Source organism: Plectropomus leopardus, chromosome 5, assembly GCF_026936395.1.
Source record: "Plectropomus leopardus strain MGB_pleo_1.0 chromosome 5, ASM2693639v1, whole genome shotgun sequence".
NCBI classification, from domain to species: Eukaryota; Metazoa; Chordata; class Actinopteri; order Perciformes; family Serranidae; genus Plectropomus; species Plectropomus leopardus.
In genome coordinates this window covers 14645721-14661389 of record NC_142180.1, presented here as the reverse complement: position 1 = coordinate 14661389, position 15669 = coordinate 14645721, and the positions used below count along the sequence as shown (strand labels likewise).

The window sequence follows — 15669 nt, the reverse complement described above, 5'->3', positions numbered from 1 at the left end:
AAATTAAAGAAAGGGACAACTGCAGTTTGTATCTAATGCAAAATGAGAGGCAAAATTGTGTTTATGCCTGTACAGATGTAGGCTACCACTGTCAAGATGCACAAAACATGTTTTCTGTTGTTCTTGAGCTTGAATGTAGCACTGTAATTAATAACAGTGTAATAAAGATAGGCTGTTCCAAAAGAGTGAAAAAGCCAATAATAATTTAAAATTTGGAAATGGAATTTCTATTTTTACTTCATTTAATGGTCTGGGTACCTCTAGTAGTCTATCCCATGGTATAAAAATGATTAATAAGACGCTGAATAGTGCCAGTTTACATGTCATTTTATTTGTTGTTTTTTAAATGAAACATTACACAGGTATAATGAGACATATCACAACATAAGTATTATCTTCAATTAATTGTAGGCCTATTTGAGTAAATTTTTACTTCCGCTAAGTGAAAAAATAATATTGCTGCCGTCACTGCATTTGTTACGTATGTATACAGCTTTTCGCTTAATTAAATTAGCACACGCACACACGCACACACACACGCACACACTTGCCCTTCCGCCCACTCAGAACGTTCATGCTTTTATTTTGAAATCCGCGGCGCTGGTGTTGGCCTCGCGCGGCAGAGGCAGATGGACCGGTTGAACCTCCTTTCTAGAGAAGACCTGACACAGACCGGTCCGCTAACCTGTTGCTGTAATCAGTTTGTTCTATGTGCTTTTTGTGTGTTTATGATATCTAAATAACGATTTTCGAACATGTTAAACGACTATGAAATCTCATAGGCTTTTGATGCTTAAATACCCAAACACTTGAAATCGACTTTCTGTGGCGCTGATAACGGAGTTTTCTGTGCTGGTTTTGGTTTTCAAGGTACTTTTTCAAATTTCACTTTAAAGTTTTACTACAAGACTTATCTTACAATGTAGTAGCGTTATGTCCTTTAGTGGTAAATAAAAAAAAAATAAATAAATAAAAAAAAGAAAAAGGCGAGTCCATTCCAGACATTTTCCCGCGGTGACATGTGTTGGCCCCGAGATGTGAAACCGCTCAGCAGACTTATTAGTGACGTCACAGTCTCGTGCAACAGGATTGGGAGCGTTTCGATGCACCTGTTGCACCACCTGGAGCAGAGCAACAGTGACAGACAGGAGGCTGGGACAACAGCAGCATGGGAGGTAAGACCCATTAACCTTAACTACATTAACTTATACCGTTTTCTTAAATGAAGTATTAATTAGATTTTCGTGCCTCTTCTCAAGTGGAAAGGGTTTTAAACTGTCACACCTTCAACACGAAATCAGTGCAATAATCTTGTTGTTCCTATAGTGACAGAGTGCATATGTTAGTGAGTTTATTGTGTCATTGTGTCGCATATCAACATCATAATCCTGTAGTAACGGAACGGCTCTTTGATGTAATTTGGCACAAACACAATCGAACAATTAATATTAAATCAAGTCACATCTACTGTATTTATACTCTTCTTATCTACTTTTTGCTCTCAATAGCCACCTTTCAGCCAGTGGGAACGTGTATGTTCAATTTAAGGTGGTATTGTAAATGATTTTTCTTTGACACTAGGAGGACAAAAATACTGTACACCTATATCATCCTCATATTTCTTAAGCTTTTTTTTTTTAGCTGTATTTGTTTTATCATTGTTAATGTGTCATAGTGGCATGAGAAGCCTGTGATGTCTTAATTCCTAAATCTTAATTACAGTAATTTTTTAATCACATCACATCATGTAATGAAATATCAAATAACACACTGTCCTCACTTTATGTTGTAAGTGTAATCATGTGCTCTATACATGTGGCAGTGTGTAGTACCAGGGATGTTAAAGAATTAAAGGGATAGTCCAGCAGTTTTACACACTAGTCATAAAGATTTACATTTCAGCCTGTGAAAACAGTTGTGTATATCCTTCAGCTTTATCGGTGAATATAATGCAATAATATAATACATTATCCTGAAATAGATCATTCTGCACTCTTTTTTTTACTTTAATCTGTCTCCAACGAGTTCCCAAACTTTATGAAAGTGCAATATTAAAACACTGAAATACTCCTTTAAGCAAAGAATCAGTTTATCCCTTCTTTGTCTTTTTCCCCTCTCTTTAACATACACTACATTACAGTGGTGGACGATGTATTCAAATCCTTAACTGAGGTAAAACGTACTAATACCACACTGTGAAAATACTACTACTAAAACCCATTCGAAACCCTACTAAAGTAAAAGTATGTGAGTATTCCCAGCAAAATGTGCTTAAAATATGATATTAAAGGTACTCATTCTGCAGAAAGATGACCCCTGACATTGTCTTACTATAAAGTTTTGGACTGTGTATCTTGCAGTTTAATGTTATAGATGTTTAATGTTGCACACATTTAAACTACTTTATATAGTGCTATGTACTTAGTTACATTTCACCAACGCTGATTAAAACATTTCATCAGAGTGTTGCAGTTTATTTCTTCCCCTCACAATACAATACAATAGGCTCTGAGAGAGGGTGCAAAACATTTGAATACAAGTAATAACACAGCTCTGGAAACTGATTTCCATAAACCACGTACACAAAACTCTCTGACAGGCCTCCTGGATCTGCACCCAGTTTATCTGCTGACAGGTGTGCTGTCAGAACTCAGTGGTTATTGTTTCCCCTCTTCTCTGTCTGACAGGCGTCTACTTCAGTGAAAAGATGGCAGGAGTTTTCTCCTACGAGAGCTCAGAAATTGACTGGTGTGAAGACAACTACAAACACTCTGAACATGTAGTGGAGTACTTCAACACTGTGAGTACTTTATGTCTCTATACTGCACCTTTTATGTTAATACTTCATTCAGAAAATATTTACTTGAAGTATATCTATAATCAACCTAAAGTGTCTTTTGAATAGTTTTTCCTTTTAATGTAAAAAAATAAATGTTTCATATCCATAATCTTGCAGAGAAAAGGGGATTGGCGATCGTTTTGTTTATTGATTGATATTTTCTCTGCAGATGAGCAGCTTTGTTTTCTTCATTATATCTCCCATCATGATCTACCTTCTGCACCCTTATGCCAAAGAGAGGAACCTGGCGATTCACATGGTCTGGACCATGATGATATTTGTAGGTCAGTGACTCTTTATTAATTTATTTTTAACTTTAATGTATGTCTCTATCTATCTCACCAGTTATTATGCATGACAGGATATCTTCTTTTTCTCATGTGAATCTCAAAAAATGCTTTTTATTAAGATAAGATGAGAACTTTATTTATCCCAAGGGATTTGCTGGGAAGTTATGAAAATTACTGGTTCACGGTAATTTTAGACTTTACACTGCCTTCTCTTCAGTCTTTTTTCTTTGGTCTCTATTATGGACCATAACAATTAATCAAGGAGTGATAAGTTGGTCGTTAAGAATTTGATTAAATATGTTAGATTTAACTGACCAATTGATGGGCTATGCAGTGCTGTCAAAGTATACGTAATATGTTGCTGTGAGCTTTAATTGAGGAAAATGCATTAGGTATTGTTTGAAATAAGCAGAGTTTTTGTGTGTTCTGTTCAGTTAATTAACAATTAACAATTAACTGATTGTTAATTTTTCCAATTATGGATTTAGGAAAGTACATACAATTTGCAACCTTAGTTTCCATGTATGTTTTTCTACTGTACTATTATGGAAACATGATTGTTTCACATTAAAAAGACAAGTCTCTGATTTTTCGCAGGGCTCTTCTCAGCGTACTTCCACATGACGCTTAGTTTTGTTGGCCAGATGTTGGACGAGCTGTCCATCCTTTGGGTGTTGGCGGTGGGATATTCTGTCTGGTTCCCCCGCAGACTCTTCCCTTCTTTTATCAAAGACAGGTAAAGAAACCTTTATCAACCCAGCAACAGAAAAGTTGGTCCAGGGCCTTTGTTTCTGTCTTGATTTATCTCTATGTGTTTCTAAGGACGCACACACACTCACACACACCCCTCAACAATCCTTTAATAAGGCAATAACAATGACAGACTGGTTCTTGCGGCACGCCACTCTGAAACCTAACCTCCGCTGGCTGTGGAGCCTGTTTGACAGCCCCAACTCAGTGTCACAATGAGGTGATGTGGTGCTGCAATCTTCACCTGAACGTGTCAGAAAGGGGCTCTGGCTATTGTGGAGAAATGATGCTCCACCCAACCTATGTAAATATTTTACCACAAGGTGGGGAAAGACAAATGAAATTTTGATGAGCACCTGAAAAGAATCCCACAGCCCGGACCCAAGAACCTCATGTTGATTTTCCAGTTTTCCAGAGTCGTGGGTTGGTCCTTTTAAATAATTGATTATTGAATGGGCCTATGAAGTGCAGTCACAGGGAGGTCAGGGGGCAACTCTTACAACACTCTCAAACACGCCTTCACCTAATTAACTTTGGTTCTTGATCCTTTTCTCTTCAGGATTGTTGGAACTCTGGTGCTATCTTGCAAATCAGCCCGTGTTTTCACCATTTTTGTGTGGAATAATAATAATCAAGGAAGTGTCATCATTAGACAGTGTTGCACATGTAGGCAGTATTAGAGAAATTGCAGACTAGATTGATTACAGATTGGTTTTGGTTTTGGAATTACAGATAGCCCATTGTTTTTACCCCCAAAAACAAGCATGAACCAACTATAAATGAGACCCTTTCTTTTTTTAAAAATAATTTCTCACTTAACGTCTCTATTGTTGGCTTCTGCATTCTCTCTTTCCAACCTGTAGGATATAGCCTCATTTCCACTGCACAAAACTCCCCACTAAAATCTGGATTTTTAATGCAATGGGTAAGTGTACAATAGTTCACACCTGGGTCAAATGACTCTGCGCTAGTCACGAGTATTCATTGCCTGCAGCTCTGATCAGCATTGATGGGAGCACCACACCCCGATGGCCATTAATTTCAGCTCCTTAACCAGGGAGATGCAATGGCACACTAATTACTGTCCATCTCCTCCTAAGAAGTGCTAAAATATTGATCCAAATTAGTCTGCACTGAATTTGAAAGAGAGACTGAATAACTAAGAGATATACTAAGAGAAGTAAATGCTGTAAAGTTTTCATCGGCCTCCATGCTGCTTTCTACTGTTTACCTGTTCTCCACCCTGTCTGTGGAGTCGCACAGACACACCAAAATAAACAAAAAAAAACACACACAGAAAGGCATACTCGTCTGCTGCTTCTGGCAATGGTAAACAGTCTATAGTCGATTTTTAGTGGGTTTATTTGTGTAATTTTGGTGAAAAGGGGGTATATGACACATCCACTGGTGCCATCATGGTTTGCACTTTAGGTCAAGGAAAACCTGGTATTTTTTGGTTCAAGGTGAGAACCACCTTTTCAGGTTCTCAACCAAATTTGTTTTTGTCAAAATGCTCTGAAATATTCAAAATTAGGTGCGGAAACCAGAACAAAACCAGCTTATATTGGTGAAAAAGGGGTAATAGTGTCATTTTCAGCCAAAGCAGAGAGCTGTTTTCAGAGAAAAAGCACTTTAACCCATTGTATACTACCTGCTCAGAAGCAAACAAGGCAAAGTTAGCAACTAAGTTGTGAACATAGTTAAGCATTTAGATGCTGAAGAGGCAAAAGTTGATGCAAACCAAAAACAGAGCTAAAAACAAGGCAAACATTCATTGGTTTTCCAGAAACACTACTTCAAATAAATGATAATTTTGCTCCATATATGCTGCATGTGTTAATAAGCAACCGTTTGAAAAAACAAATTTACGCATCCGCTTAAAAAGTGATGATGTCAATGTTGTGTTCATAACTTGCTGCCCCCAGAAAAATCACTGAGCTATTGCAGGTTTAAGAAAGCAGAACATGCATCTCAGGGTTTTGTTATAATGTGCCGCAGTATTTTGAATGATATCTGTGCAGAAGAGAGTAAGCACAGAACTGCTATGTTAGTAAGCTTTGGACAGGAGTTAGACAGCCCGTCGTCAACTCAAACGTGAACTAAATATTGAAATTTCAGGTATGGATTTTAATCAACAGAAGCACCTGAGAGCTCTGGTTGACTGGAGGAGATGAGAAATGACTAAAAACCTTCGAACATTTTGCCTAAAAGTTCATTTTTCTCTCTCTGTGTGTTGATCCACAGGTCCACATTTTCAAGCCTTGTCCTGGTGATTACTGTCATCTCCACATTGTCATCATTTGTCAAACCTACAGCCAATGCCTACGCTTTAAACTGCTTCGGCCTCCATATGCTTTATGTTCTGGCTGTTGAGATGAGATGGTATGGAAACTATGGTATTTCAGTCATCTGGAACGGTTTTTGGTGCAGTTTTGATTTGTAATAATAACCACTTTTCTGTCTTTCTCAGCTGCACTGACCAGAAGGCTCTGCGCCTGGCCAAGCTGTCAGTGGCTCTGTGGGTGCTCGCCATCTCCTGCTGGATTAGTGACCGTTTTGGCTGTAGCTTCTGGCAGAGGCTAAACTTCTGCTACTTGCACGGGATCTGGTAAGTCTTGCCTTACATGTTTCCTATTCTTTTCCTTCTTCCTTTCAACCTTGTTTCCTACACCTCATCATTCACCCCTAACACCTCCTGTGCTGCCCAAGAACTAAGTTTTAATTAGTAATATATACATGTAACTTCTAGGAAACAGGGTTGTGTCTTTCAAGGACATGCTCACGTGTATTGATCTCCATTATCTGTATCCTCCAGGCACATTCTGATTGTGATAGCTGTGGCCTATGGCAGCACCCTGATAGCTTACCTGGATGCCAACTATGAGATACCGTACTCTCTGCCCGGACTGCAGTACTGGCCCTGTGATAAATGGGCTGTTGGATTACCTCACATTGTCCTCAAGGGCACTACCAAAACACAGAAACGATGCTAAAAGAGTCACCTTGTTGAAGAAAAAGAAAATCAAATCACAGGAATCCAACCGACTACCACTCCCAAAATGACGGAGACTGTCTTTTAATACACAGACTAACACTAGATAACAATTGAATCTTAGTTGAGATTGTTGTCTAATCCTGTAAAAGGGTTGTTTACATAATGGATGGATTACTAAATGGACCTACCGAGCACAGGCCAAGGAGGCAGGAGGGCCCTAAGGGACAGATTATGCTTGAACAGAACTAGTTGACAACAACAGAAATTGGAATAAGTATTTATAGCCATCCTGAGCATTCACACTGTCATAGAGAGCTAGGGGAATGTTTATCATTAAAATATGGGGATGATGGCACACATTTTTAGACAGTTGAGTTGCACTTGGTCACTCACTTTAAAAACACAAAAATTAAATATTCAATACAGCATAAGATTAAATATATACAGCATACAGCACATAAGAGATGTGCTATGCGAGTCCATTGAATTTAAGTGTGTACCCATATCTTATTTATTATGTTTTTGTTTTGTGTTTGTGCCCAGAGGCCCATTGTCAGATAATCCACCCATGTTTTACAAAAATATTGATTGAATGAACTCATACAAATATCTTGAGCTGAGAAACACAAAATAAATGTTTATCTATATATCAGACTTAAAATATAGTTTATTTAAATATACACATTATTTATACGGTTACACAGATGATTTTTTTCATCATATAGATTCACATTTTACCACAGACGTGAATGCACAACATAAGGTGATGTAACTGTAATTTAGATCATAAAAACAAATAAAAAAGCCAGATATTATAGACATTTTAAAATAATGACTGTCAAACATTATACATTTGCAACATGAATGGTTTCATAAAATTTCTATAGGCACTCTGAATGACTGAGAAAATGAGAGAAAAAAATGTGTGTATCTTTCAACAGATTGTTTTTGACACTTTCACACTTGTGTTTTTGTATATTTAAATCAATTTCTGTCATTTATTGTCAAGATATGAATGCATATTTGGTTCTGTACATGGTGAAATGTTGTTTACATAGTTTTGAAATACCTCAGCATGTGTTTGTTTTCCAGTTATATACACTCTGTCGCCTGGGTTAGTTTGAGCTGCACAGCCTGAACTGAGTTTTATCAGATTTTGTACAAGCTAATTAAAAGAGCTGTAGTTTCTGACATTACTTTAAACATTTCTAACATTTCAAAAAGTCATATCCATCAACATCAGATCATTCTCTGTTCTGTTTCTCAGGAGAGACATACAAAATATTCCTCAAAAGTGCCCTGACCACAACAATCACATGCAAATATCTTTCATTAGTACAACTGATTCCCCACTGAACTGTTAAAAGCCCTTTTGTTCATAAAGCTCTTGATTTTGGGGATGTTTTGAGAATATTCAGGTACAATGTGCCTCCATTCACATGATCCTTCCTGAAAAAAACAAAAGATGCAACAATAGATATTTTACAAAAAGAAATGCACGCGGGCATTTCCATGCTCTCTTCAATGTTCAGGAGTGACCTCCTGTGGATGATGAGATGTTAAAAGCAATCAGTGTTTTATTTAAAGCAATCTTTGAATATCAACAGGGAACATCCTCGTGATATAATAAGAGAAAGGTAATAAATAAAACAGAATTTCAAACTGCTCAAGATCAATTATCCGTAACTTTTAAGTGCCCTGTCTAAATGTATTATAATATTAGTTCGACCAAAAACTGGTCTGTGCGTCTAGATTAATGGTTCCCAACCTGGGAGCCAGGACTCCTCGGGGGACACAAATACAATCTGAGGATTCACAGATTGTAATATCTTGTGACTCCTCAGATTTTCTACTAAAATAGCTAACTGGTATATTTATCCATGTTGGTGACATGGCTTTAGGGATTGCAATGTCAGTCGGTCAGCCCACCACTTTGGTCCCTACTGTAATATCTCAACGATAGGATGAATTTGGATTCTGTCTAGACTTTCATGGCTGAATCCTCTGACTTTTAATCTAGTGCCCCCAGTCTGTCAAAGCTGTACTTACCCTGTGAAATATATTGGCATCTACTATATGGACTGGCACAAGATTTTGTACAGACATTCATGACCCCCAGACAATAAATCAAAAGGTTTTTGGTGATCCCTGATTTTTGATCTGGTGCCACAAAAGGTTAAAATTTGCTGTTTTGAGTAAAATGTCTCAACAACTATTGGATTGTTTACCATGTAATTTTGGTACAGAAATTCATATTCCCCCCATGCTTTTCAATCACGTTTGATGATCCTCTGACGCCATCATCAGGTCAAAATTTCAACTTGTTGAATACTTTTGTATATGAATAAATACCTGACAAACTAAAGGCATAAACTAATGTTTAGTGGTTAGAGACAGCATGTTAACATACTAAACCAAGGTGTAAAAATGGGGAATGTTGATATTTACATCAGCATCATCATCATCATCATCATCATCATCACTGTGTGCACATTTGGATACTGACGTTGGCTCAGGGACAGCTGTGCATTATAGGTCCACAGAGCTCAAACATGGCTGTACACTCTATTTTTTGTTTGTTTTCTTGTGAAATACTGGGCTCTTTCTCATCAGGGCTCTATAAATCCTTCAAATTAAGCATTTGGAGAAGAAAAAGTCACAACTTATGTCCATGCTAAGGCCATATGGGGTTTAGAAGGAGCTTCATTTTAAGGGATAAGCCAAAAAGGGTCGCAAACCTCTGCTCTAGATTTATTTATTCATAGAAAAATATGTATTTTGTGCACATGGATTATTAAAATCTTTTGCAAGTTAATAAACATCTGTATTTCTAGTTATCCTGGAATACTGCTGATTATTGATTATTGAGTATATATTTTTCTTTTTATAAACTGCACTTGTTGATAGGCTTTGGAAAACATTTACTACTTATTTTAACGAAAGTCTGTTATAAGTGTGAAGCCTGTGAGCTTTATTCTGTATTTCTGACGTCTCCGTGCATATTAAAAAGGAGGATTTAAAGGTTGATGTCTCAATACCAGCGGGACACCCTCCTGTCTGACAGCCAGGTGGGACTTCTTTGACTCAGATTTGACTGAGAGGCAGACTGGATCAGTTTGAGCGGCAGGAGAAGAAGGGGAGGCACCAAGCCAGTGAGAGAGTGGTGACCTTCTGTCCCGAAGCTGAGGCCCGATAATCTCACATCAAAGTCTGAGCGCCACAGAGACTGGACTGCAATGGGCCCTCACTTACTGACTGTAGAAATAAGATGTCTTCAGTAAGAAACCATGCTGCTCTCTCTTCTAATACATCTGAAATGGACATTTAAAAAAATTAAATTAGGAGCAGGAGCAGGTCTTCCTCCAGGGAGTCTGTCATGTTTTCTACAGTAGCTCAGAATGGACAAACCAAACACTGGCTCTAGATAGAGCCATTTGCAATTTTTACAGTTTTGTGTTTTCACGCTGGCCACTGTAGGTGTCCTAAACACTTAGCACATGAGAGAAGTTTCAGTTCTGCAACTTCACCACTAGATGACATCAAATCCCACACATTAGACCTTTAATACTGTACATGGTGCATGGTGCCTAACAATAATATTTAAAAAAAGGGTAATAACTTATGATGGATGTTCATCCATTTTGCCCTCCACTATTAGGATAGGCGCACTTTTGGTAAAGAGGATTAAAACTTAACTTTTTTATAGGCTATGCTTTTAAATTACATTCAAAACTTTGTGGTACAATTATTATTATTATTATTATTATTATTATTATTATTATTATTATTATTATTATTATTATTATTATTATTATTATTATTATTATTATTATTATGTTAGCAGAAGTTTCTCCAGGTCATGTTCAGGTCAGCTCGAAACGCCAAAGCCTCATGGCATCATGGCCTGTCTGTTTCAGACTCATAGTTGAACTCTCTTGTCTCCCAGTGGTGACTGGTTAGTGCAGCTGTCCTGATAAGGCAGCTGTTTCTGTCCCCAGGGACACCAAGGTCAAAGGAGATCGACGGACAACAGACTCTCTCCCCAAAAATGCACTGTGCGTTACCTCAGTGACTTAAAACGTGACTTTGGTTAACTTTATTAAGTAAAGTTTATGATCCATGACACCAAATCCTACACCATAACCAATAGAATCTCCACATATATGGCTGTGAGAAGAATAACCTAACTGGACATTAGTGAATCTTGTAGGTCCAGTAAAGGGTTAAATACTCCCTGCCAGTACAGAGGCTCATAAGCAGCAGCCACTGCCCATCTCTATTCTACTAATCCTCTTTAACTATGAGTTAACCAGCTCTCAAGATTTCCCTCACAGGAGGGCAGCAGCACAACACCTCTGTGTTTAGACAAATAGAAAAATAATTAGTGGAGAAGCATTCCTGTATTAATTGCCTGCCAGTCATCTGGAGGCGGAGAGAGCCGAGGGGAGCCGACAGGAGCCGACTGCCCTGACGGCTGGATTTAGGAGAAGAGGCTGTAAGACACAAACAGTCACAAACAGGATTTACAGTTCGCTAAATTAGCTAACTAACTTACAGTCAAATTGACCTCATCCTAATTTGTATCACCAATAAATTGAACTGAAAAATACCAACCTAAAAGAAATCAGTAGTGTGTACGCCATATTTTTGGAATATTTTCAGTCTTACCTTGCACTTAGGCAGTGATTTCCAATGGGAAAATTACGCCGGTAAATTTCTCTCTCAAACTCCATTAAAAAACATAATGCTTTAACTCAAGTCGCCAGACTACATTGAAAAAAACAGAAATTTTAGCTTGCTGAGCATGGGAGCTGCTGGTCTACTAGTGCCTCAATCAGTTTGTTTGTGTTATTGTGTCTTTGGTGTTTTAAAGGGTTAGTTCAAATTCACCAAAGTCACACAATGACACTAACTAACTGATCGAAGCAGCAGTAGACCAGCAGCTCCCATGCTCAGCGAGCCAAAATTTCTGTTTTTTTCAATGTAGTCTGATGACTTTGACAAGGGTATAGATAGAGAATTAAAGGCATTGACGGCGTCTCTGTCGGAACGTGCTGTCTGACGGAAATGTTAAGTGCTGATAATAACCCGAGTATATAGCGTACAGTTAAACTGATACTGATCATTTTAGGTGGAACTTTCTTTAGGTGGCTAAAATATGTTATGTTGCTGACCCTTCGCTTTGCGTCAGTGTTTGACTCTAGCCTGCTTCGCCAAAATGGTGACGTGTTGCATGACATCTACTTCATGTAATACACTGACTGTGAAAAAGTACCCCATACAACCCAACTTTAAAAAAAAAACAGAACTACCCCTTTAAATATCCAGTGTGTAGGATTTAGGGGGATATATTGGCATAAATTGAATACAATATTTATAGCTATAATTTCATTAGAGTATTATCACCTGAAAATAAGAACTGCGACATTTACATTTTTGAGCCAGTTTTTCTTCATAGGGAGTGGGTCCTCTTCCACAATGTACACCATGTTATTTCTACAGTAGCCCAGAACAGACAAACCCAACGCTGGCTCTAGGTAGGACCATTTGCGTTTTTGTTCAGTTGCAATCTGCAAACTCGTCACTAGATGCCACTAAATCCCTAGCACTGGACCTTTAACATATAAAGGCTATTTGGGACTCCCTTCTGGCTCCCTAAGATTGATCCTTACAACACAAGTAGCTAAGTTGACTTTACTCTGATATCTATCTACAGTTGTACATGGGTGGGTGTGATGAAGGATTTATCTGGAACCCACAATTTGACTCTTCATCATACTACAACTGCCGTTCTGATTTAAGTCAAGGACCACTTATTCACATTTTCTGAGCTTTCAACTGTGCATCAGGGTCTGAATTTGTGGAAGGAGTGGGCTTAGTTTTCATGGAAATACTGCATAATAGAAGTGCAGTATGATGCTTTTAAAAAACTAAATAAGTGCACAGGGTTTACCCCAGGAAATTGGTGAAGGGAGGTTGTTTGCTCTGCAGCCTCGCTCCATTAATAAAAAGATAAAAAGAATGAAAAGATAAGAAAAACGGACTTTGATTTTTCATGGGCGGATTATGAGACAATCGGCCCTTGGGCACAGATATGCACAGGGCCCCACCACCTCTCCTGATTTTGTGATTCTTTGTATCCATTATGCATAATTTTTTGGTGTCTGTTTGTGGTCATTTCTGTCTCTTTGGGGTAATTCTGTGTCTTTTTTGTCACTTTGTATCTCTCTGCAGTTCCTTTGCATCTCTTTGTGGTCTTTTCCTGTCACTTTGAGTCTTTCTGGTCTGCACTTGTTAATTTGGGTGACTTTTTGCAAGTGAAGGCCAAGAGGCCCCCTGACACTTTGGGCTCCTGGGCTTGTACAAGGTGAACACAGTAAGTAATTTCACTGCAGCACACATTAAATTGGAAAGGCCAGATTTTGGATCTGCAGAGAGGATTTCATCTCAATATGATGATGGTGCTTGTGTGCATCCAAATGCTCTCTCTCTTCAGGAACTCAGCAAAAAAGGAAGCAGTATCAGCAGCCAAGCCGACCAAGTCGACAAAGCAGCACCATGAACAACCCTGAAAAGACGTGTAGAGCAAAGAAAGCAGACAACAGTCGTGGAAGCAATAAGAGCTGTTGTTTTTATCTATAACGTGCTTATGCAGGCTGAGCCGCAACATTTCACAGTGATCATACAATGCCAAAGCATTCTGTATATCTGACTGTGACTCTACAGAGTCTGCTGAGGAGATTATTCAATATTGTTTGTGGGTACCCACAAATAATAGTAGTACTAGAAGATCTAAAATTTCTAAAGAAACTTTATGAGTGCCTGCAGGCTGCCGGTCACTGCCCCCCCATGTGCCTAAAGGAAGCACTGTCTCTTGTTTTCAGCTGTGATCCATTCGGTGGTAAAGATCCATCGCTGATAATGTGTTGCAATATATATGACTCACTTCAGACGTGTATTGTGTATTTTAGCCTGTCCTGGTTATGCAGATATATAAAGCTGAATTATGAAGTTGAAAGTTTTGGTTCCCATTTATATTTTTTATACTAATAAGGGATATTTGCATTTGATTACAGAAGTGCATGGTTTTGCTTCAGCCACCATACAATTACCATTTTATTCAGAGGGATGATTTTGCCCACCATGTTTATCAAATGCATTTAATGTTTATCTTTTTTATGTCCTCCAATGTAGGACACACCTATTGTACTATTTTTGTTATCAATTGAAAGTCATGATCATTATATATTGTAATATCTGTTGAACATTCTTCATGTTTTTGAAATGCACTTGATGATAAGTTTTAAGTTTGCTTATAATTAAATTACAACTCTGTAATGTGTGTGAACCAGGTCGTGGCTTCATTTTGTATTTCTCCGTCTCCCTGCATATTGAAAAGGAGGATTTAAAGGTTGATGTCTCAATACCAGCGGGACACCCTCCTGTCTGACAGCCAGGTGGGACTTCTTTGACTCAGATTTGACTGAGAGGCAGACTGGATCAGTTTGAGCGGCAGGAGGAGAAGGGGAGGCACCAAGCCAGTGAGAGAGTGGTGACCTTCTGTCCCGAAGCTGAGGCCCGATAATCTCACATCAAAGTCTGAGCGCCACAGAGACTGGACTGCAATGGGCCCTCACTTACTGACTCTGTAGAAAGAGATGTCTTCAGTCAGAAGACCTGCTGCTTTCTTTTCAGATTAAACATTTAAAATTTTAAGTTAGAGGCTTAAGTGAGATCAGTGTAACAATCTGTGGTGTTAGGCTATGATAAATTCATACTGATATACCCAAATTAAGAAAACGTTTATCTAAATGAAAAGGAAAACTCATTGTGCAATAAACAACACTTTGATTTTTAAATTCAGATTTTGATTTATGTGTTACAAAAAATAACATTAGGATAAAAAGGAATAAGTGTATCATGCAAGCTGCCATGTTGCTGGTGCAGCTCTTTGCATGCTTTTACAGATTATACTGACATTCAAATGTTGTCTTTTCACTAGTGATCAAATAAGTATAAAGATAACTTATTGGGGGTAAAACAAGCAACACCACACTATAAGAATACTGTACTGGAAGAAAACATGCAGAAAAAAATGCACTTACTGTATGCTAATGGACAAATATATGAACATATATATTAACAAACATGTGAACATATATTACTGATTTTTAATAAGCAACTTTAATTTACTTTTTATGTCTAAAAAGGAGAAGGAAAAAGTAAAATGCTTGTCTATTCCCACTCCTGTTCTATTCCACCTATTAATCCACAATCATAAACCAACTCTCCACCCAAGTGTCCATCCCCACACCTAAACCACTCTGCTAATACTCTTTATATAAATAATTAACTACATTATCCCAATATTGAAATGAAGACAACAATATCACCATTAGCAAGCTTTACTTTGCAAAAATTCTCTTTTGAATATATTTTTAAACTATCTGGTATTCTTACTTTAATTTCTTTCTCTCGTCCATTGCACAAAATTACACCACAAACAGATAAACACATACTTTTAGGGTTTGTGTTTTCATAACATTGTTTCAGAATGAATTTTCCTCTGAAGTTGTGACCCCCTTTCCTGTCCTTGTATGTTATCAGGAAGTACATTATTTCTTACTTTGTACATTATTTGTGCAGTCTTAAATTCCACCAGATCCATGTATTGCAATGAATATGACTTTAAAAACAACTGTAGTGCAAAGTAAAGAAGGCTGAAAATATCAAAAAGGCCAATCAGTAAGATGCAGATATAAAATATACACAGTTACAAGTTGTATGTTTGAGAT

At 37.8% G+C, this 15669-nt stretch overlaps 1 protein-coding gene across 1 annotated transcript; it reads left to right on the top strand.

Annotated features, from left to right (window-relative positions):
- The first annotated feature begins 983 nt into the window (after window positions 1-983).
- Window positions 984-8067, top strand: acer1 (alkaline ceramidase 1). Its single transcript, XM_042512433.2, has 7 exons — window positions 984-1175; window positions 2688-2800; window positions 3009-3123; window positions 3727-3865; window positions 6124-6261; window positions 6350-6487; window positions 6695-8067. The coding sequence occupies exons 1-7, from the start codon at window positions 1169-1171 to the stop codon at window positions 6870-6872; spliced, it is 828 nt and encodes a 275-aa protein (XP_042368367.1). The 5' UTR covers window positions 984-1168; the 3' UTR covers window positions 6873-8067.
- Window positions 8068-15669: the final 7602 nt, after the last annotated feature.

Coding starts and splice junctions, on each gene's coding strand:
- acer1 (XM_042512433.2), top strand. Junction 2,801..3,008: donor TAGTGGAGTACTTCAACACT/GTGAGTACTTTA, acceptor TTTTCTCTGCAG/ATGAGCAGCTTTGTTTTCTT. Junction 6,262..6,349: donor CTGGCTGTTGAGATGAGATG/GTATGGAAACTA, acceptor TGTCTTTCTCAG/CTGCACTGACCAGAAGGCTC.